Genomic DNA, 24812 nt, shown 5'->3' on the forward strand with positions numbered 1-24812 from the left:
TGTTTTGCTTTCTAATGCATATATCAAATGAAGTAGCCTATTTTCCATAAGGAGATTATAATTCAGTTGTACTTACTTCCTAAAGGGAGTTAATATAGGAAAAAAATTAAGTATTTAGTATTTGCATACCAGTCCAAGACATTAATTTTTTTTTAATTTAAATACATTGGGTTCGTTTATAAAACAACCATTTAAAAAAATAGTCTTATCTAAACTACATTCATATTATTGAAATTGCTTTGACCATTGAATTGGCCTGTTCTAAGCTTCCTATTTACTGCAAATATCCATCACGGAGTAGAACCCGAGAGTTGTTTTTCAGCCTGTAGAAACGTGCTGCGGGTAGTGACTAGCACCTTTCTTTACGTTAACCAAGGTCTAGAGGTTCTCCAGCTCCGCAGCTGGAGCATTTTTTACATGCCTGACTTCCCAAGCGCTGGGCTACAACTGATTTTCTGAATCCTCTTCTAAATGCCCAAATTAGCTTTTTCAAGCTTTGGACAATTTCTTCAAAGTGGATTTACCTCCTGGGGTAGGAGTACGCAAGCTCCTGTGCGCATGAGTTACAGCTGAAGAGACGCTGGGTCAACTCCGCGTGAAGTTCCACACGATTTAAGAGCGAGACAAACAGCGCTTCGCTGATGAGAGCAGGACAGAGCCTGAAATGAATCTCCAAGACAATTCTTGATACAGCCGATTAACACCTTTTAGTTCAGTCTCCCTGACAAACATGGTACTCAATACGTTTTTTACTGTAGTTATATAAATGCACTGAAATCACAGAATTCTTGAAAAAATTATAAAAAATACATTTTGATGAAGTACCTTTTTTTTCCCCACAGGCATTCCGGTTAGTAAAAACCACTATTTGCTAGTACAATCCACATCTGCTGCGTAGTAGAAGTCATGACCAACAGAACATGATGTTATGATTTAAAAGTATATGTTGTTTTTTGTTTGATTTACTAGTCACACCTTGAAATGAGCTACCAATGGGTTTGCAGCCCGTCCTCTGCCCACGCGCACAAACACTCCTCCTCTAAATCTGAATTATTACAGCATGCTTTTCCTCACCTTCTGCAACAGCCATGCAAAGGGGTGCCTCATTCAATCCAGAAAAGCAGGCTACAGTCTACTTTAACTTCTGTTGTCTCCATAACAACTCTATTTGAAACAACAGGAACAGAGGTAAACAGACTCTGCAAGTTGTGTTTATCAAGTGAACTTACTTGCTGTTCATTTTATCCATTCGTCAGGAATTTTAAAATTTCCAGTTACTTATTTTTAGGTAATAAAATGTATTGCATTCAATCCAGAAAAGCAGGCTACAGTCTACTTTAACTTCTGTTGTCTCCATAACAACTCTATTTGAAACAACAGGAACAGAGGTAAACAGACTCTGCAAGTTGTGTTTATCAAGTGAACTTACTTGCTGTTCATTTTATCCATTCGTCAGGAATTTTAAAATTTCCAGTTACTTATTTTTAGGTAATAAAATGTATTGTTTCCAGTAGACTAACACAGTTATTTATCAATTTGCAGTGTTATTGCTGTAGTATCCTTAGCACGTGTGCTGCTTTGCAGGCATAAAGACGACTGGGTTCTTGTTCCCAGCAGACAATAGTTTATGGTCCTGAGGCTGGGATACGCAACTGGTATGCAGAGCTCTGCTCCTGCAGAGCCTCCCTGATTTTTAAGACAAATTCTGTTCAGGAGATGCAGTATCTCCAGGCATTGAATATTGCTTGAATTTATAACAATACATAAGAAATCATTCTGCTGGAGAGAGAAGAAGAAAGGAAACTACTTTTTTTTATTTCAGCCACTCTGCTTTTCTTGTTACTTGCTGAACTGCATGAGCTCTATTCCACCAGCTCAGTTTTCCTCTTCAAGGGAGTCTGAAAACCAGCAGAAGTTAGAGAAAATTACATCAGGACAAGGACATGGCTCCCTGTATCTCCTTGTAAGTAAAATAATTCCCATTTCCTCTCTCACCTTCCCAGTAGCCAAGAGGCAACCTCGGAGATATAGCCACTGTCCTTGAGACATTGAACCAATGATGCACTTGCTTCCTAGGTATAAAGGTTCTTTTGTTTGTAATCCAGGAAGGAGGAGAGGCTTTTTGCATATTTTCAGCATGGTCAAATGAGTTTGTTAAGTGATTTTTTTAGTCCTAACCACTAGGACTTCTGACTGGCATGTTTTATCCACAGGGATCGTTTTAACTGGAATGGGAGTAAAATGTCAGTTCTTACGCAGAGCTTGAAACTGCTGCCGCGAGCAAGGAAGCCCTCACCCACCGATCTGCGAGTCTCCCACCATCGCGTTACTTACACGCCTTGATAATCAACTACTCGGAACAGCTTTTGTAAAACCTGCAAAAATATACAGCATGGTTTTATTTACAAAATCTGCCTGTGTTGCAATCCAAAAGGAAGGTAAGCGTTTTAGACATATGATCCTCACTCGTAGACATGTTCTTGTAACAGCACTTGTTATTATTTTTGTCTCCATCATTACAACATTTCCACTCATTTGGAAGTCGACCCTGCTTTGAGCAGGAGGCTGGATCAGATGACCTGCAGAGGTCTAAACCTAAATAAGTCTATATTCCTATAATTTATCCTATTGAAATGTTCTGCAGGTATTCTTCTTTTTATTAAAAGAAACAGGACATCAGAAAACTCAAACAAGTTCACAGCTTTACACCAAGCAGTTGATGGAGTTATGAGGATACATATTTCTCCTTTGGTTTGCATTTTATTGCACAGAGAATGTTTCATATTTTTCTAATATATTTTTTCTTGTTGTCTACTGTATTTTTGCTCATGGTGTAATCTGTTCAGTGGCTAGTATTTGACAGTCAGCTACTAAAAATGTGGTAGAATTTTAAATACGCATTCACGTTTTAGTTGCTGAATCACAGTTGTACCCCAGTAGACTCGCAACAGATCTTACCTATCATTTGGGCTTATCAAACCAGTGGTTTTAAAAGCTGTTCCAACTAACACTTGTGCATAAGTTATAACAGCTGCAGGAGGACTTCGTATTTTCTACCTACGAAGACTTTCAGAACATGAAATCAGATTTAGATGATAAACTACATCAACTCCAACAGAAGCCAATGTGTTCTCTTTTGCATGTGTGGCATAAAGATATTTTACATCTATTAACACAAATCAGTAAGTATGTCTCACCTCAGTGCGACATTTTTAATAATGCAAAACTGACCGACCCACAAGACATACTGATGCAATATTAAACACTGGATTTAAATTCACAGAAGCAGGAACGCTGACAATGCGGGTCAAACTTCCAATTGTTTAACTGCGCATTTTGATATTGCACAAGCTTTTGATGAGGGAATAAATGGGTTATATAACTCAGATGCAGGCTGATTCAAGGATGCTTTGTCAGGGTAAATTTCAGAAATAAAATGGAATGACACAAACCAGCAAAACCCAGACCCCGACACCTCTGACTGCTTGAGAGTTTACACCAAACTTCTATTATTGTGTGTAGCAGTTTTGTGCAATTCAATAAAAGGAACAGTATCTGTTTTCTGTTATGTTTACTTAAAATATACTATTTGTTGCATAACAATTTTCAAGAATTGTCAAAGCACAGAAGGACAGCTACCATCTACGTGTCTCCACATGCCACAGACAGGACTGCTGCAAGTGCCTCTTATAAAGGCTTCCCAACGCCTCCCATTATGAGGCTCTGCTTTACTGTACTTGCAGCTACCCAGTTTTGAGGTTTGAACTGAATTTCCTGCATCAAGTGTCATTTGTACCTCACCTATTGGTGTGTGGAAAGGTTAATCCAGAACAGCTCAATCACTCCATGGATAAGACTAAGGAAAAGCATAGACTTCGGTGTAATACAGCTACCTAAAGAAGAAAAAGTTAAGGTTGGAAAGGCCACATTAAATTTAAATATTTAGCCAAGAAAAATTGAAGTCGTTATGACAATTGCAGAGTCAAGCAGTCAGGTTGGGAAATGCCAGAATTAGGAGCAAATACCTACCAGAAGGTGCAGAAGAGCGTGTGTATTTCACATGAGACTCTCACAACAGCAACATGGCTTTGGAACATAGTTTCAAAACCTCCCACTGAAAAGCACTAAGATACAGGCTTCTAAGAAACTTACGGAAATGAAACTGGGGATGTTCTCCACCAAGTAAGTCTCCAGAAATTTCAGCCTAGTCAGCCACTTAATACTAAATTTACAATGGCAAGAGTCAAAGTAGAAATAAAGCAAATACCCATGTCCAGAAAACAAAACCCATGAAAGTTTTTGGGTTTTATTTATTTTATTTTATTTAGAAGTAAAATAAAATGTGACATTTCCATCTAGAAGCCACTGACATATGCTGTGGTAAATCAAACACAGAGAGGTGGTTTTAGTTTTCAGATTCCTCCCAAATTCAGCTTCTTCCTCTTGCAGTGGAGCCTTGTACAAGCTCCGATACGCCTGAGGACACATCTGTTTAAGGCAGCCGCTGGAGTTCAAGCTTATCAGCAGATGGTGCTTCAAAGACGTCATCCTCAACACTTTCTTCTATTGGCTTCATTTTTGCCGAAGTTCTCAGGTAGGGAGATGTCCGGCCCGGGCCTGCCACAGTTACAAAGAAATTACCAATTAATATAACAGCACATACCTGCTACATACACCTATTTGTGACAAAGTGTACACAGTCTGATGATCCTGTCCTAATTCCCTCATGAGAGGATTTTGTAAGTGAAGGTTTCTTTGTTATTTGGCCACAGGCATCAGGAAACCCTAGACGTGGGACACCACGCTGCTAGGAACCAGCCATGCCTCTGAGGTTCAAACCCTGCGGCCGGCCACAGGCACAGTATTCTCCTCAAATTCAGTGCAAATCCTGAGTGCGTGAGGTGCCCGACGCTGTGTCCCTAGCGATCGTTTTCTCACCATTACACTCAGCCACTAATTCCTCTCCACAAACGACGATGTGAATGGCTGCCCAGAGTACAAAAGGTACGTACATTTGCCTCAGCTGTGAAAAAACTCCTCGTTTTTGTACTGGGCAAACCTCAGGTGGGTACATGGTCACAGCCCTAACAGCCTTAAAAGCACAATAACGTAAAACTTATGGAAAATATAATACCCCCATAAACAACCACAGAGAAAACAAGATTAACAGGTGAAGGCCACGTAACTTTTGGCTGACAATGATTTCATTGCTCCAAGACAATCTTTTAGAAAAGTAGCAACTCATAGAGCTTGCCAGAGTGGAGCCCACACCACAGCCATTGCTGGTAAGACATTAAATGGAGTTTTTGTGCAAGTTACTGCTGCAAACTACCTCTATTGTAGTTAAATTTTCAGCATGAGGGTTAAACCAGAGAGCTCCTTTGACATCAACCAAACAGGTTTATTTCTCATTGTCCATTCTGAAATTGCATCTGCACTTGGACATTTTTTTTCTCTCAGTACCCTCTTCTAGAGTTAAACCACCACAATGGTACAAGGTTGTAAACAGCTACAATATGATGACCAAAAAGAGTAGGGAAAACTTTGAAATACCATTTTAGAAGAAAAGAGAAAGAGGTAGCGGTCCTGTCTGACAGATCATCTGTATACAAGCTAAAAATTAAATTTTTCTTGAAAAAAATACTGATAGCCATAACATACTCTTATTGCAGGGCTATTCTTATTACTTTAAAAAAAGTTTATCAGATGTACAGTGAAGTGCTCTGCTAAGGAAGCCTATTTATGAAGAAGGACTCCTTTGTGCTGCATATGTTACACGCAGAGAACAAAATACAGCTACAGGCAAGACCAGCGGGTTATGTATTACTGCATTTTTAAGTCACATCACACAAACACTGTTCGGAATTAGCTTTTTAGAGCTTTTTATGTTAACAATGTATTAGTATTTTCTTTTAACATTCAAAAACTACCATAATAAAGGGTTATTCGCACACGTTTTTAAATACTGGAATTGTTAAGCACTTCTTTTTTTATTACCAGTTTATTAGCATTTTTAGACTAGTTCTCTTTTGTTTAAAAGTGCTCAGTTCTCTCCAGAAATCAGAAGTAAGAAGCCTTAAGTCTGTTGAACAGGATCCAATATTGAGTCTAATACTGTCAAGTTGTTTGGTTCAAAGACATGCCCTTATTTTCTCCAAATACAAAAAAACTTGTCTACTGATGCCTCTATCCAGTGTCGGACAGATGTTCAAGAAACTGAGTCAGACCTCGAACCCAGGCCTTCCATACACTACTCTGTTGCCCTCTCTCGAGGACCTAAGCCCAAAAGCCTATTAAAATGGCATTTCCCGTGAAATCCAATCCTGATTTTAACCACAAGCTGGATATAACATCAGGAGCACATGTAACGAGATAATATCAATAAAAGCATTACCAAAACAAAACCTTTGTACATTCCTGCTTAGCTTAGAAGTTTGCAAATACAGATTCATAGACCAGCAAATCTGAGTGATCTAAAACAAGCAGCATAGAAAAAGAGACTGTATCACTAATAAGTGTACAAATGACTATCAAGCAATAGAATTATTGAATAGAAGCTAATACCAAAATGTTTTTTAAAGGACAGAAAGTTAGCTGAAGCTACCCTTGTAATCAGGTTGAACTATTTCTGCTTAACTCAAATTTTGGAAAAAGGGATGCATCGATTTCATTTACTAATAAACTACATACAGATGGATCATGGATGTCAAGCACAAGTACCACGTGAAAAACAAATCCCACTTTAATACCTTTTTGAGGATGCTTGCTGAGTTAATGTGATGTTATCAACAGAAAACATCATGCTGCAAACGACTCACTCCGTAAGCATTATAGAACTCTTGTTGGTTATTTCCTTAATATAAAAGCAAACAGTTAGTTGGGTTTCTTAGTTAATTAAATTCAAAACACAGCTTTGTTAGTAAGCGTAGTTTGGGATCTACTAATTAGTATTTTTTACTCTTTCACTACTAAACACTGAAAAAAGCTTTATATCGATTTCTTGAGAAAATGAGTCAAAGACAATTGTTTGTAGCACAGATAAAAGCATAATTTAAAAAGTTTGGATTATGCAAAAATATAAATGCTCAATTTTTCAAGAATATGGAAATTAGGAGAATAAAACTTATTTGTATTGTAGTAGCCAAATATCGTATTTGTAACGGGAAGCTTTTGTCCACACAACAATCGATACCCTAGCAATGACAAGACAGTATTCCTGTAGAGCTCCTGTACAGATAAGTTTCTCTTATTAACGTCTTATTCTAATTTTTTTAAAATTAAATTTTAAATTTTTTTAAAATAAAAAAACCAAAAGTTTGTCGTTCCTCACTAAATCTTCTGGGTTTGGTTTTGGGGTTTTGTTTTGGTTTTTTTTAATAAACAAATGTATGATTGGAGAAAGAGGATCCAGGGGAACAGCACTGGGACAGTATGCCTCAGCACGTACCTCATACCGAATCTTAAAAAACAGACCAAAAAAAAAAAAAAAGACTGACTGCTGCACTGACAGCTCCCAGGAGAAGGTTTTTGAAAACACAGCAGTGGGAAGGCAAATGGCAGCTTTTTTGTTCAGTTTGCCCTGTGATCTGAGAAAAAGTACATACATAGCCACAATCCACGTTGAATACAAATCTTTAAGCAGAGCTCACCTTGGTAGCAAACCCCTCATTGGCAATCACAGTACCCAGGAATAACTAACAAGCTATTTTGGCAAAAAGAAAGATTGAAGCGTTACAGTTTAGTGAGATAAATAACCTTTCATCAAGAATTTTTTTCAACCTTCTATAGAAGTCAGAAATTCTGCATTAATCAAAATGCAAAGGAGAAATAAAGGACGGTGTTTCCCGAGGTGTATGATACACTGCTGTATGGGTAACCCCCCTGCCTCCCCAAAAGTAAGGAAGTATTGGACTCGGGAGGCTGCCGCCACACCTACTGTTGCCAATGGGGTGGTAGCAGTGGCAGTATCAACTACACCAGCCACTGTTGGACTGAGCAATTTTGGAACATAAAAGACATTTAAACCTCTCTTTTGGGGAAAGTGCAAAATATACACCAGAAAATACAGTACACAAACCAAGGAAAAGTACAACAGAGGAAAGTGTATTTATCAAGTGTGCGTTAAGCATGGATCCATCTTAGGGATTAACGTAATTACAGTTGAACATGTCATGCGTTCAGATTACTTTCTCCCAAAGCTGAAATACTGGTGTAAGTGTTTTGCTGCTAAGCCTGAAAGAGAATTTTAATTCTAGCTAATTGCACAAACACATTTTTACAATTTCTTCCAGGCTTCTTAGTATGCAAATTTGTCCAAGGGCGCTCTATGCAAAGGAGTGGCTTCAATTTCATGGAGCTTTGCCGTAGAACAGGTGAAAAGCCAGTCGAGAGCTTATGGGTAAAGACCAGAGAACAGACCAACACAGGAGACTTCATGGCAAGTATCTGATACAGGCTGCCTGATCAAGAAGAGCAAGTAGATGGAAGCCTTCTTTAGACAACTGGATGAAGCCTCATGATCGCAGGCCTTGGTACTCGTGGGGAACTTTAACCACCCCAGTATCTGGTGGAAAGTCAACAGGGCTGGGAGCAAGCAGTCCAGGAGATTTCTGGAGAGTGTAGAATTGAAGACAATTTCTTCACACAAGTGATCGATGAGCCGACTAGGGGAGGGGCTCTGCTGGACCTGTCACTGATGAACAAGGAAGAACTCATCAGGGAGCTGAAGGCTGATGGTAACCTTGGCTGCAGTGTCCAGGAGCTGGTGGAATTTAAGATACTGAGAAGTGTGCAAGACAAATAGTAGAGTTACAACCATGGACCTGAGGACAGGGGACTCTGGCTTGCTTAGGGATCTACTTGACAGGAACCCATGGGACATGGCCCACAAGGGCAAAGGGACCCAAGGACAGACAGTTGATCTTCAAGGACACCTTTGTCAAAACACAAGGACAGTCCATTCCAGTGTACAGAAAGTTGAGCACGCGTGGTAGAAGGCTGGCATAGATGAACAGGAAAGTCCTGACAGAGCTCAAACACACACACATGAAGTGGAAGCAGGGATGAGCTGCTTGGCGGGAATACAGAAACATGGCCCAAGCATGCAGGGATGGAATTAGGAAAGCCAAAGCTCAGGTGGACCTGGATCTAGTGAAGGGCAACAAGAAGGGCTTCTACAAATACATCGGCAACAAAAGGAAGACCAGGGAAACTGTGAGGTCATGGCTCAGTGGGGCACAGGACCTAGGGACATGGAAAAGGCTGAGATATTCAATAGCTTTTTTGATTCCATTTTTACTTTACAGGTTTGTCTTGAGGCCTCCCAGGTCTCCGAGTCTAGTGGTAGACACTGGGAGGGTGATACTTGACTTACAGGAAAGCTGGACTGAGTTAGGGACCACTTAAGTCAACAGGGCAAACACACGACTGTGGAATCACATGGGCTGCATCCAAGTGTGCTGAGGGTTGGCTGAAGCAATCGCAAGAGCCCGCTCTATCATCTTGGAAAGGTCATGGCAGTCAGGGGAGAGAAAAAAAGGCCAATGTCATGGCCATTTTCAAGGAGGGCAAGGAGAAGCACCCAGGGAACTACTGGCCTATCAGCCTAACCTCAGTCCCCAGGAAGATTATGGAGTCTGCCTTCCTTGAAGCCATGTTCAAGCACACAGAGGACGGGAAGGTGACTGAGAACAGCCAACACGAACGTACCATGGGCAGATTGTGCCTGACCAGTCTGACTGCCTTCTGTGGTGAGATGATGGGCTCTGTGGATGAAGGGGGTACAGTGGATGTTGTTTACCTGGACTGTAGCATGGCCCTCCACAGCCTGCCATAGAATCCTTCTAGCCAAATGGGTGAGAAATGGACCAGATACATGGACTACAGCTTGGGTGAAAAATTTGCTGGACTGCTGAGTTCACAGGGTGGTGAACAGCAGTACAAAACCCAGCTGGCAGTTGGCTACCAGTGGTGTCCCTCGAGGGCCAATACCAAGGCCTGTAACGTTCAATATATTAATGACCTGGATGATGGGATGGAGTGCACTCCCACCAAGTTCATAGACAACAGCCAAGTAGTGAGGGAAACTGTTGATAGGCCAGAGGGTAGGACGGCTAGTCAGAACGGGCCTTCAGAGGCTGGAGAAAAGAACTGACAGAAACCACATGAAGTTCAACAAAGGCAAATTCCTGCACCTGGGACACAAGAAACCTACACAGCAGTACAGACTGGGCATCAACTGGTTGGAAAGCAGCTTTGCAGAAACAGACCTGGAGGTCCTGGTGGACACAAAATGGAATGTGAGTCAGCAGAGTGCCCCTGCAGTGAAGAAGGCCATCCATATATTGGGCCATATTAGCAAGAGCACAGCCAGCAGGTCAATGAAAGAGATTAACCCCCTCTATTTGGCACTTGTGAGACAGGATCTGGAGTGCTGTATCCAGTTTTGGGCTTCCCCGTACAAGACAGACATGGACATACTGGAGTGAGTGCAGTGAAGAGCAACCAAGATGGTCAGGGGCTGGAGCACATGACGTACACGGAGAGGCTGCAAGAACTGGGTGTGTTCAGCCTTATGAACAGAAGGTTCTCAGGGGATCTTACTGTTGTCTTCAGCTACCTAATGGAAGGGTATAAATAAGAGAGCCAGACTCTTCTCGGAGGCATGCACTAAAGAACAAAGGACAACAGTCATGAGTTGCAATAAGGGAAATCTTTTTCACCGTGAGGGAGGTAAGGCCCTAGAACAGGTTGCCCAAAGAGGCTGTGAAATCTTCTACCTTGGAAATATTCAAAGCTTGACTGGACGTGGCCCTGAGTAACCTGCTCTAGTTGACCCTGCTTTAAACATGGGGTTGGACTAGACGATCTCCAGAGGTTCCTTCCAACCTCAACTGTTCTGTGATTCTAAATGTCCTTTCAGGGAACAGAGGAGAAATAAAGAAAACAATGCCAGAATTTTCATCAAACTATATCCTAGCTGTCACCCTCGACATTCTAGTAGGGTGAAACACTAGCAGGGCTTTTGCTCCCATCTATCTGGGCATGCAGACTATACCAATGTTAAGGAGTGAAAACAGATAGGCCCTCCAAATCTGAAGGAGCTCCTGGGTGAGAACCCTGAGGAACACAATGGAGAACAGATAATTAAATGGGAAAGTGCAAATACTTTAAATCACTTTCTCTTCTTAGCAGAGAGTTTAACCATAATAAATAACTGGCAGTGATTTTTTTCCTCATATATTTGAATTCTAATTACTAAAGAATAATATTTCCCAAATAAAAATAAATAATCCTGTAGTATCCTTTTAATTTCTGTTAAACTAACAGCTTATGCCAAATGAGAAAATTCAGCATCTTCTGCGTTTTTTGTTCAAAAGCTGCTTTCAGATTTCAGGCTACTGTTGAAGCTGAGATTCAGGAAAATTAAAAGTAAAAAATAACAATAGCCTAGAAAGAATAATTTAGAAAGTTTCTATAAAGGAATGAATTCCAAGAGTAGAAGCAAAAAGGTCAGATATGGTTTCTTCCCTCATTTCATCTGTTCTCTACTAATCCTGTCATACAAAGCACAGGGGAGGAGAGCCTGACAGGATATTTGGAGATTTTCAAGGTGGCATCAAAATATTGGTTGTACACCACATTTCTCCAGACCCTGCCAATACAAACTATCTCAGGAGGAAATGCAGAGCACCAAGTTGCTGAGGGAAAAAGTTTTGTGGGGGTTTTTAATTTCTACAGCACCAGTCACAGACCAAAGGAGATACTACTGTGACAGGCATTGTACATTCACAATTTTGCCCCATTGCTATAAACATTCCATATTATGCCTACACATTCACGTTACACCAAAAATTATTACAATACGTGCTGGTTTTTTGCCAGTATCTACATGAGGTAGCTTCAGTTAGCATACAAAGCCTTATGCATCTTAGGAATTCCCTACAGTTAGGTCCCTCCACTTGGTTGATGTACAGCAGCATCCAAAAAGCTACAGTCTGCTCTCACTGAAGACAACAGGAGTTCTACAGTCATCTCTAATGATCAACCAAGTTGCGTTCAAAACTGGCATGAACTATTTTGAGCACTCACGAAGAGAGGATGCAGAGGAAGTCCCGCGAAGAAACATCTGCAAGCCATCCTCACTGTCACTGGTACTGGCCATACTGTTTCTCATCTGCATCACAGAGAGCTGTGAGCAAAGACTAGGCTGTCGATCAATCTTTTTTGAAGCCTAAAAAAAATAAATAATTATTATTTTTAAAAAGGTATCAAGTAAATTAAAATAAAAATGGAAAACAACTATTTCCTTTACAGTAGATGCTCTGGTCTCAGCTATGACTATTCATGAACGAAGAAGCTGGTTAGAGCAGAAGATTCTATGCAGTATTAATTGATTTAAATGAAAATAGAAGATGCCAGTGATATATTGGAATTAGAACACTGACAAGCATGAAACCTCAGATTAATTATTAAATTTTAATTCTGTTTTGCATTGGACTTTTAATATATTTTCCTACAGAAAGGTTGATTTTTATTATTTGGTAATTCATTATTCAGGTATGATGCTCTGCAATTAAATACAGCCTTTATGATGAGCCCGGTCCTCTTTGCTAAACAAAACAGCATGCTACATACAGAGTTTAGCAATTTAAATCTTAACAGAAACTTCTTCACTTTCCTGGCTTTTCATTTCATCATGTTAGAAAACGGTAAATGTCATTCCTTCCTAGTAGATGATCATTTGGCTCTTGATTTTACTGAAGACAGATTAAATGCATCATGTGAACATTATCCTCTGCCTGTCAAATGGTCTTAGGAGCTTCCATTTGCTTTGAGTAGTCTTCCTGAGAAGTCTTTGTACTATAACATTTATATGAAACCATACATTGTACCTTGTTAAGTATTACTGCAAGTCAGAATGCTATTTTAGGTGTATGTGAAAGGTAGTAATCAATGACAAAAGCATAATGGGTAACTCCACTTTACTGAACTTGGTCTGGAATTAGCATCCTATTTCATGCAGAGAGGAACGATTGTTTTCCCAACAGTGGTGAAAAATCTCCTTAGGTAGGAGAAAATCACAAAAGGTTCCTCACAAAAATGGATACCTTCCTGTTTTCCAACACGCAATGAACTGATATTCTTATCTTCTTACTACCCCCAGGAATGACTGTTTTCCCAACAGTGGTGAAAAAATCTCCTTAGGTAGGAGAAAATCACAAGGTTCCTCACAAATAAATGGATACCTTCCTGTTTTCCAACACGCAATGAACTGATATTCTTATCTTCTTACTACCACCTCGATTATGAATAATCTGTACTGGATTTGGTTTAGTTGTTCTCTTGTATGTCCCCTATGTACGGAAGTCTACTACAAAATTTTCTGTTGAGATTGTCACCAGCTAAAAACCATTAAAGACACCAATAATATGTGTATTTGACAATGAAGCCTGCGAGAAGTGACATGCCCATAGGGTGCTGGCAGCGGGGAAATGAAGGAGAATTTACTTGACAGACAGTTCTTGTCCTGCGTTACGTAGGAAGGGCTTGTGCAACAGGATTTTCATTTGAGGAAGAATAAAAAGGTACTACAAATTAACCAAATGCTCACTCTTAATTTTTATAACATACATTTTCAAAAGTTACTGTGATAAAACAGTTACAATAATCTTAAATTCATGTGACTATTTTCACTAAAGACTTGGTACAAACTCAAGTTAAAATGAAAATATCATTTAATTAAGAAATATACATAAAATTGTGAGGCCAGATTTACATATCTGTATATGATTTTAGGATGGCGAGTGAACTATATACTCTGCGTTAAACGAAGTGGCAAATAGAAATGTCAAAACTGTTATTAGCTGGAATAAAGTTAAATGGAACTGTTCTGTTCATACTGACTCGTCCGTACATTATATAGCTATACTTGAACCACGCAGTGGGAAATATAGACGGGTTAAGTACAGAAATAGAAAGTCCCTTTCAGCCTCGATCTCGCCTATCCCCACAGGTTGGACATCCATTTGAGTTTCCAGGCTGTGCACATACAACACAGCGCTAATCCAAATAAACCTTTCAAACAGCAAGGACCGCCATCCAACGACAGCAATACCTGGGGCGGCAACACAACAAGAGGATTAGAAGGGAGGAGGCAGAAGCTGGGGGAGCTCACTACCCTCGCAAGGAAGCCTAAAATGAATGTACTGATGACAAATGCTTGTGCTGTTATTTTTATAAAAGTGCGCAGATGTTAAGTCAAAGGAGGGGCAAAGTTTGGTGGGGTTTTTTTAATACTTAGAAGGTGTGATAAGGACCCTTCACTTAAAAACAATCAGTTACAACCTTACAATGAGTATTTTAGTACACATCCATTTCAAGAAAAATTTATACTACTGCTGAAGCTCTACAGTGCCAGAAGTCATCAGCACAAGTTTGTTGCAGATGACTTTGTATATTAGGCATGACACCCTAATGCTGTCATCCATGTGTAAAAAAAGAAAATGAGGGAAGGAAAGAGGAAAGAAAAGAGGAAAACAAAATAGAGAATAGAAAAGAGAAAAAAAGAGAAAAAGGAAAACCATAAAAAAAAAGGAAAAAGAAGAAAGAGGAAAAAAGAGGGCAAAAAAGATAAAAGAGAAAAAAAAAGGCAAGGTGAGAAGGAGCGTGGAGAACAGCAGTCTCCCAGGAGAGGCAGTCTGAATGCACACACAGGAGGCACGTCGCTACATGTTCCTTTCAGACACCATACTCCAGAAATTACTTACTGTCTATGTAGATACGGATTTTATTACAGAACATTCCCCTGTAATTCTTATTTATTTAAAAGAAAAAAAAAAAGCAGCTTTAACCACACACTTCATAAGATGTATTTTATAGATGGTACATTCCTGCTAGATCACTTTTATCTTACTGCATTAGTAAGATGAAAACAGTGATCTGAAATAGTTCTGAGGATCTGATTGCAAGACAGTGTAATCCTCTAGTTCATTGACCAGACAGCAGAATAAGCAGTGCTTTATTGCTATCAAATTGTTTCTCCAGCAATTCTTTCTCTTCTCTTTCTGTAGCCAGTATAAACAGTGAGAAAACTTACGATGTCTAATTAGCCATAAAGACATTACAGGTGAAGCCTGCTGATGTCTGTGGTATAGTAGCAGTGGCAGTCATTCCCTTTGGATCCTTTTCCAGTAAATTCACAACTTTGCAGAAGTAACTATTTAACCTATATATGAGATATTTATGGACAAGCTGATGAGAAGGATTTTTGCTCCGAGTTAAATCAATACAGAATATGAAAATTATTATTTTGTATTATGAAATCATAAAGCTTTTCATAAATGATGGTGAAAGTTCTTCAAATAAATTACATATGAGAACCCTACGGCCACTACATAAATAATAAAAAATCCACCAGCAGCCGAGTTACCATCCAAACCTTGAAAAGCCATGTAACTAAGTAAGGAGACAAAATGAAAGTAAAACAAGATAATCAATATATCCATGACTACACCCCAACCGCTTACCGTGACACCTAAAACACACTCCCTCTACATGCAAAGAAGAATGAGTTATATTCGGTCCACTGAATGTTTTATATGTATGTATTTCATGCCTCCTTCCACTAACTACATTGTTATCAACCTAACAGTCCTTTTTTTTATTTGTATTTGCAACCCTCAAACACATGTTAAAATTATTCTTCTTGGCAATCAGTATTACCCAGTTGTTTGACCCCAGCAAGCAAATCCTTTAAGAAAAAACCCTGAAGCTTCTTTGTACAAAGGCACCCATTTGTTAATGAGAAAGGATATCCAGGGAGAAGCACCTTTTTAGCTACCGGCCATCACGTCTACTAGTTGGCTAGATATATTTGCGCTAGCCGATCAGTTCTGAATCTCAGTTATTCATCTGTCTTGCACATGACCGTGCTAACTTTAACCAATATTGCTTCTGACAGAAACGTTGCACTGACTCATACTTTGGCACTAAAAGGCAATGAGTGCGAATTCAGCAGCTGATAGCAGGAGGTTAAAAAAAGGTGCTTTAAGAGGATTTAAAATTGAAGTAACAATACATTTGTGTGTGGGAGGAAAAGTCCCAAACGAAACTTCAGTTGCTTACCTTGTCATTTAAGGTTGGGTCATTCAATGAATAGAGTTTATTTGTAATATCTTTGCCAATAAGATACTTAAAGATCTCATAAAGAAATGGCTCAGATTCCAGAAAATAAGTCAGCCTTTCCCTGGACCAGCACAGGAACTTGCAGTTATCGTCTGCGATAATGGTGACCTGAGAAAACACATGCCCAGAATTAGCACATTTAAGAATGCTTCAGAATTAGCACATTTAAACATGCTTTAAAATAAGTGATACCATTTTATTTGTGCCTCCAGTTAAAATAACTCTTAAAGTCATAAAGCTTTTCGGTATCCCTTAGAACATGATATTTACAAACGTAAAACATCTCAGATATTTATTATCCTCATATTTTTAACTGATAAGCATCGCCAGTTTGTTTTTCAGAAAACCTGGGGGGAGATAATAGGGGAAAATCTCTCCTAAGTTCCAAACTGTAAAAGCATTTACGTTAGAGGAGATTTACATATAAAGTCAGTCCTACAGTGATGACACCACTTATATCCCAATAGGCCTACATGTTGCTTGGTTTTATTTTATGTCGCTGTCACCAAACAGGAACAACTGGTATAATCCAAAGGTCTCCATAAAAGAGGTTTTAAAAAAATAAATTAAAAAAATCACTAAAAAGTTTCACCTTTCTCTCTTCAATGTCAGCCCTGCTGATCCCACAAGTACCACCTTCTAGCAGTTGAGCTAAGGCTCCGTTTGCTCAGTTACCGACAATTCTGCTATCGATAGTTACAGCGGAGCTTGCACCCTCTCCAGGGCGGCTGGACCTGCCAGGTTCATCTCCCTGTGCCGGCAGAGGGCAATGGCACACCAAAACCTGCACCGCTGGGTGATACCCAACGGCGCGTTTTCCAAGTGAAAGTTGGTCATCCACAAAGAAATCAGGTGCTCTCTGCTATTACAAGCTAACGTTACCTCCTACAAAATTAAAAATATATAAAGCCTAAGAAATAATGGGAAACTGTCACGTATCAATGGATTTTAACTTCGCGGTCTGTAATACAAGCACACAGGCTGAGAAGAAATTTGCCAGCGTTGCCAGCAGGTGGGGACCTTAAGATTGAATCCGCGTCCTCTTGCAATGGCAATGCTGAGAGTGTTTATACGGCAGTAACAAGCAGAACTCACGAGTGAAGGATGTACGCCACACCAGACTACAATAATTTTTAAGGCAGGCAGAAGTTGAGGCATGAGCCTTTTCCCTTCAGAGGGACCGATTTGTATCCAGTCGCTTATGAGAGAAATAGGCTGTGCCAAGAGGGCGGCCGGGCTGCAGGACGCCTCACTGCTGCGAAATTAATACGTCTGGACAACTCTCTCTCCTTGGCGTTAAGCCTCGTATTTGACTGGAACATATGACATCAATCACTGATTTTAGAGTCTACATTGCTCTCCCTCCCTCCCCTTCTGCCAGGGTATCCATGTGGATGTACCCAGTCACCCACTGTCCAGTCATTACTACACATACGCAGTTAAAGAACAACAAGTAAGAAGCAGCAAAATAGCCATTTCAGTACTATGTGGAAAAAACACTTCTCTAATAGTATTTTTTCCTACAAGCTATAGTAATAATATAATAGATCCTTTAGTGTAGTAGCATAATTACACTGCTAGAGACATATACCCTTACTGTTCCCCGCATGAATATTTTTGTTTAAAATACTGTGATCTCTTTCAGCTTATGTTGCTTTAACAACTTTCAAAATGACAGAAACATTAATACGTTTAGATGAATACCAATTTCAAACTACTAGTGCCTGAATTTTTTCTTTCATTTTAGTAACACCAAATATTACAATAATTATTTTTCCTTTTGTTTTTGAACCAGCAATGAGACTGCTCACATAACCTCTTTTTCCAGTAAAGCTACCTCTTAAGCTATTTGTCCTGAATAACCTCTTAACACAAAATAAACTTGGAAACAGTAAAAGAGAACAGAATAACAAAAGCCAGACTGCTCTGTGAACAACGTCATAATACTGTTTTGCAGCATTTCATTTTAAAAGTTATTCTTGATATGGTCCATCATGAAACACCAGTACTAGAAAGCTAGCAAAATTATGCAAGTCAAGTAGTTCACTGTTGATCAAATTTATACTCTGTTTTTTAATGATCTCATCAGCTCATATCCAGTGACATTTAAACCGAAGCGTACCTGGAATTTTTCACCCCGGTTCATCTGTGTTGATCGAAATTCAGGAGAATCTATAAAGGCACAGGGGTAAATATTATGCAGAAAATGCCCTCGATAAGACACCTTCATTCTGGAAATAAAAATGTACGAAACAACATTTTAAAGTCATGGAGGTTGATTAATTTAATCTAAATTTGGATATGATTATTGACAGTGGTAATGCAGCAGGTAACAGGGAAAAATATGTTCATCTGCTGGAATTTCAGCCCCAGAGCTAACCTATTTTCTGCCTAAACCTCCACCGATTCCAAGCAGAACAGGCTGCCAGCCAATTCGAATTGCCAGACATGGTGTGTATCCTCAGAACATTGCTATTCAAAATGAAAAAGGTCTGCAGGGTTATGCTATACAGCCAGACCAGAATCAGGCTTCCTTTAGATAACTAGCTTTGCAGTAATGAATCATAGAATAGTTTGGGTTGGAAGGGACCTCTAAAGGTCATCTAGTCCAACCCCCTGCCGTGGGCAGGGACATCTTCAACTAGATCAGGTTGCTCAGAGCCCCGTTCAACCTGACCTGGAATGTTTCCAGGGATGGGGCATCCACCACCTCTCTGGGCAACCTGTGCCAGTGCTTCACCACCCTCAGCGTAAAAAATTTCTTCCTTCTATCTAGAGCATATATCTAATGAGCAGCTAATGACTTCAAAGAAAAACAATGAAACCTGATGTCACTGTTGCCATCAACAGAAACCGGTTAAAATATTGGCTGGAACTTAGCAAGAGCTTCAAGATTACAGCCTGGCCATGGGCATTTATTTTACCCTTTCTCACCTGGGTCCCGTCAGCCTCTGAGCAGTGTACCTGCCCCTCTCTGCTTGCACGTACACGTGCAATGAATCAATTCCAATAGGCCTGTTGTTTTAAAGTCTACTGGAGGGATATTTTTTCCTTCCCTCATGCACAATATTTTTTAACCTTAAAACCTGAGAACGCACTGAGAAGACTTAGATATCTAAGACTCAAACAAATCTCTTGCTTGTTCTGGAAGACACTGCCTTTGGTCTTACGGAAATCGAATTCCCATTAAAATCCATGCAGCTGCACACACAAGTGGAGGCACAATGTGCTCCCACTAAGAGACATCACTGTCATTTGAAAACTGTGTCACAAAATAGTCTATGGCTATAGACTATTTGGCTATAGACCATAACATGCTACAAACAGTAACATTTAAAAAGCTAACAAAAAGCTCAACAACTTTCTAATCTATTTAACCATCAGACAACGCATAAGACTGTCCCCAAGTTTTACAGAACCTACTTCCCCTTCAGCAGGATGCTTAGCCTGTCATCAACCGATGTTTTATCTTCTGCAGCATAGGCTTGACCCGTCTTTAAACTCTGAATGTTGCAGAATTGTCCAGTTAGTCTTTGGAAGAGCTCTGGAGGCACATGGAGAGGTTCAAACATTCTCTTGTACAGGCTGCTAAGCTCCTTCTCTATCTTGATCTAGAATGCAAAAACAAAAGACATCAATAAACACAGAGGAATTAGTTAAAAAAAAAGAGTAAGACTGCGCGCGTGCTTTAGTTGCTACATTTGAGGAACATCTTTGTCTTTGTTACGTTTGGGCAAGGAAAGAAGTGGTAAATGTGTGACATCTATCCACAAACGCTGCCTATGAAAGGATGACCAAAACCTTATCTAAAATTAGCCAGGCTGACGCCCTGGTGCTTCAGGATGCTATTCCACCCAAGTGGCATGTTAAATCACACACAGGGAGTCTTCTGAGACTTCTGTCGGTGTAACAGCGAATAGGACTTGGGCCAGACTTACACGGGGAAACAAATGAGGTTGTCTGCATTTTTCACACCGTATGCACATCTCATTCTGGCCATCTCTCAGGCTCTCCTGGGAGAGCCCCTTTCATCCCTGAGCTTCTTGGCTTACTTGCAGTAGAAAAGCAGTACTATTAGTCTTGAAAAACAAACCCATCAAATTGAAACCACGTGTGATGAGGGAGGGAAAAAAAACATTGCCAGCTGAACATCCCACATCTAGGAGCCCACCCAAACTCAGGCAGCGGGCAATGAGGGAAAGGAAGCTGGCTGAAATCCCAAGCCTGGAATGAAGGTAGCAGGGAATGAGAGTGTCCTGGCCTCCCCGAAAGCAGAGGCAGCCTGAACAAAGCCTGCAGATTTGCTGGGAGGAAAACAAATTAAAACAATAAGCATCAGATAATAAAAAGATAAAATATACATAGAACAGAAAATAAGGAAAAGCAACCAAGAAAAAAGGCAGAAAAAGAAGAAAAGGAGTCACCACTTCAACAAATGAGAATATTCCGAGTTTACACAATTTTCTAGATGTTTTTGTATTTCCATATAAAAAACAGGGGAGGAGAGAAGGCAGCAGCACAGGAGTCGGAGAGTCACTTTTCAGCTGATGGCAACCAACCGTGGGAATCAAGAAACTTCTGGTGACCTTGTGGCTGGAGGAGGTGGGGAACCCAGAATGACCACGGGAGGCCCCAGGCTGTCTGAGGCCCATGAGGGCTTCAAACTGACACTATTCCTGGCCCAGGAGAGCATTTTAGAGTGAAAATATTAGTCTTTAGCCCCTAAGAGATGTATGTATTCCACATCAACAATCCTCCCTGAACTGTTTTCAGTAGAATTACATGTGTGTGTGAAATAGTAAATCAAGCATAATGAAAAGTTTTGGGAAAATTAAGAAAGGTTCCTTGTTACATTTCAAATTTAGTTAAATATAGAACAAATTGAGCTGAGGCAGAAACTTTCTAGATTTATGGAACCATGTTTGGAGCATTTCACACACAGCCTCAATCACTGATGCGATCCATCCCACGTTTGGGCCACTGAATGACATGGGAATCACTCTGCAAGTGACAATCCCGTGGGCAGAGATAGTGGGTTAATCCCAGAGAAATAGTATACAGTTCGTTATTAAATTGCTAAACAGGAAAGATAAGGCTGCTTATGTGACCTTGCTATTATCACTTCATGACTTCTCAGCATTTATATTTCCACAAAAGCTCAACAAAAGGATATCCCAAACCTGCAGACTTCACTTTTTACCCAGACAGCCTCAAACCACAAAAAGTGAAAGCAAGTTTATAAACCACGAGGATTTTTATGCAGCCTCCATGTGAAACACACACCAATACCTGTTTCCAAGGGCCTAATGTAAAAAATTCTCGTGAGAGCGCTCCTGAGAACTTTCTTTTCCTTATACACAGCCAAACTTATTGTCAACTTTGTGTACAGTATCTGTGTACATTTACCACCTATAACTGTATTAAAGCATTCAGTTTGTTTGATTTTTTGATCCGTCCATACATAAGTTTCAATCAAATGTGAATTACTGCCTCCTCAAAAGATCTAAATGGATCTTCCTGTTTCATTACTCTGTCAACATTTTGTGACATGTCTCCCTCCTATAAATTAATCTCTGCCCCAGAAATGCTATCAGGACCGAGAAGAGGAGGGCTAGAATATAAATGTTCAGACAAGATTAACAATAAAGTCACAGAATCACAGAATGGTCGAGGTTAGAAGGGACCTCTGAAGGTCATCTTGTCCAACCTCCCTGATCAAGCAGGGTAACCTAGAGCAATGTTGCCCAGAACTGTGTCCAGACAGTTTTTGAATATCTCAAGTATAGAGACTCCACAACCTCTCTGGGCAACCTGTGCCAGTGCTCAGTCACCCTCACAATAAAAAGTGTCTTCTGATGTTCAGACAGAGCCTCCTGTGCTTCACTTTGTGCCCATTGCCACTGGTTCTGTCACTGGGCACCACTGAAAAGAGCCTGGCTCTGTCGTCTTTGCACTCTCCCTTCCAGTATTGACATACATTGATAAGATCCCCTGAGCCTTCTCTTCTCTAGGCTAAACAGTCCCAGCTCTCTCTGCCTTTCCTCATATGAGAGATGCTCCAGTCCCTTAATCATCTTCGTGGCCCTTTGTTGGGCTGTCTCCAGTATGTCCATGTCTCTGTTGTACTAGGGAGCCCAGAACTGGACCCAGCACATCAGATGTGTCTCACCAGTGCTGAGTAGAGCAGAAGGATCACCCCCACCTTGACCTGCTGGCAATAATCTTCCTAAACGCAGCCCAGGATACTGTTGCCCCTCTTTGCTGCAAGGGCCTATTGCTGGCTCATGTTTAACTTGGTGTCTACCAGGACCCCCAGGTCCTCTTCTGCAAAGATTTTTTCCAGCTGGTTGGCCCTCAGCATATATTGGTGCATGGAGTTGTTCCTCCCCAGGTGCAGGACTTTGCACTTCTTGTTGAACTTCATGAGGTTCCTGTTGGCCCATTTCTCCAGCCTGTCGATGTCCCTCCGGTTGGCTGCCCAACCTTCTGGCCTATCAGCCACTCCTCCCAGTTTTGTGTCATCAGGGTACACTCTGCCCCATCATCCAGATCATTAATGAAGACATCAAACAGGACTGGGCCCAGTATTGACCCCTAGGTTACACCACTAGTGTACACACCATACACTAGTTTAGCGTGCACAGTGCACGTCTCCAAAAAGACTTCATACCCCTGACTACCACCCTCAGCCCTGCTGTTCTGCCAGTTTTCAATGCATCTCACTGTCTCCTCATCCAGCCCATACTTCAACAATTTCTCTATGAGGAGTTCATGGAAGACAGCGTTGAAAGCCTTCCTAAAGTTAAGGTAGAAAATATCCACCGCTCTCCCCTCATCTACCCTGCCAATCATTTCATTGTAGAACGTTATCAGGTTGGTTAAACATGACTTCCCCTTGCTGAATTCATGCTGACTGCTTCCAATCACCTTCTTGTCCTTCACATACCTAGAAATGGTTTCCAGGATTATTCCATCACCTTCTCAGGAATCAAGGTGAGGCTGACTAGCCTGCAGTTCCCTGGGTCCTCCTTCTTGCCCTTTTTGAAGCAAGCAGTGGCATCTGCTTTCCTGCAGTCCTCAGGCACTTCTCCCAGTTGCCACGATTGTTCAAAGATTATCAAGGGTGGCCTCACAGTGACATCAGCCAGGTCCCTCAGCATTCTTGGGTGCATAATAGCAGGGCATATACATATGTCCAGTATGTCACTTGACCTCAAGTTACACTGGTTTCACACTGAATCAATTACTAATTACATCTTCCACCAGTGACTACATTTATATGAAACAGAGGTTTTGAATTCCCCGTATGTTCCTTACGCCACAGTCTTTAACACCTCAGAGGACATCTACACGGACAAAACAAAGGCTAAATTTAAACAAAACAAAAGATTAAACTTAAACTAGCAAGAGAAATTGTGTCAGGGATTGCCCTGAACTGTTTGATTTCAAAATATGTTCCATATACCTGTGAAGTTAGATGACCATTTGTTTTGGCGACAGGTTCTCCCTCATTTTTAACAGCCGTGCCAATTTAATTTGCACCTTTCTATACACGACCACTGCAACTCAAAGAAAGATAAATTCCTTTCTCAGATGAACATACAAGTAGCTCCCAAGACTCCTGAATTCAAAACAATGCATACGCACATGAGGACAGGATTTGGCCCTGGAGCGCTAATGCAATCCCTTAACTAGCACGTAATTCAGGTTTCATGATCTTCCTCTAATGTATAATACTTAAAAGGGAAAGCAGGCATAACCACTTTCTTAGAGATTGCTCAGGTTGGACACCGTAGATATCTTTTAGATGGTCTCCCTTGTAACATACTATTCACCTTCCCAAGTGCAGCTGACTGCTTCTCCAGTCACGCTTGTGGGTCGTATTCCAACTGAGCCATACGGGTAGGTGTAATGTTTTGTTCAGCAGTGGTTGAAATATTCTGGGATGCTGCCAGAGTTCCAAGTCAGAGTTCTGTAGAGACACCGATCAGACTCTTTCAGCTTCCACTCAGACTAAAAAAGCCAAATCTGTAAAGCTCCAAGGAGTCAAAACCACAGAAATAATCTTCTGGTCAGAAGAGAAACTCACTGCTATTTTGCATGCTCCATTTAATAAAATAAATATTTAACAACTGAACATATAAATTATTCATTTTGTAATATGACTAACTTGTAATTATTCTTCCATTCCTTTCTTTCCTTAAAAACGCCATTTGTGAGGATGACTAAATAAAATTGATTTTGAGATGGGCAACACAATATTTGCAGACAGAAATCTCATTCAAAATTAGTTCCTGAGAATTTCTTTTTTTTTTTTTTGCATTCTCTAGCTTTTTATAAGAAAAGCACTTTACACAGTCTGTAACAGAGAGATTCATATATTGTTTGGGATATTACCCTGATTCCATATAATTTCAACTATTGTTTAAATTCACATAATTTCCTAGATGTTTAGAGCCCAGTCTTCAGAGAAGCAGAGTACCCACAGTTCCCAGACCAGAGCTTCAATGGTAGTAATACAAGTCTGAAAGCCAGACCCCAGTTCTCCACTGTGTTATGGTATAGATTAGCATGAAGCAATTTGAATTTTTTTCCTCATAATGCTAGAGAGCAGCGATGAAGTGCGT

General features: G+C 40.4%; 1 protein-coding gene across 1 annotated transcript in view; it reads right to left on the reverse strand.

The window, feature by feature from the left end:
* Positions 1 to 4274: 4274 nt before the first annotated feature.
* BVES (blood vessel epicardial substance) overlaps positions 4275 to 24812 on the reverse strand; it is a 28815-nt gene continuing 8277 nt past the window's right edge. Inside the window, exons 3-7 of the mRNA XM_009285043.2 lie at positions 19609 to 19796; positions 18308 to 18416; positions 16126 to 16293; positions 12091 to 12232; positions 4275 to 4617 (exon numbers count right to left, since the gene is read on the reverse strand). Coding sequence (XP_009283318.1) covers positions 4493 to 4617; positions 12091 to 12232; positions 16126 to 16293; positions 18308 to 18416; positions 19609 to 19796 — 732 coding nt within the window. The 3' untranslated portion in view covers positions 4275 to 4492. The remainder of the gene's footprint in view (positions 4618 to 12090; positions 12233 to 16125; positions 16294 to 18307; positions 18417 to 19608; positions 19797 to 24812) is intronic.

The sequence above is a fragment of the Aptenodytes forsteri genome, unplaced genomic scaffold (assembly GCF_000699145.1).
Source record: "Aptenodytes forsteri isolate BGI_AS27 unplaced genomic scaffold, ASM69914v1 Scaffold171, whole genome shotgun sequence".
Classification (NCBI taxonomy): domain Eukaryota; kingdom Metazoa; phylum Chordata; class Aves; order Sphenisciformes; family Spheniscidae; genus Aptenodytes; species Aptenodytes forsteri.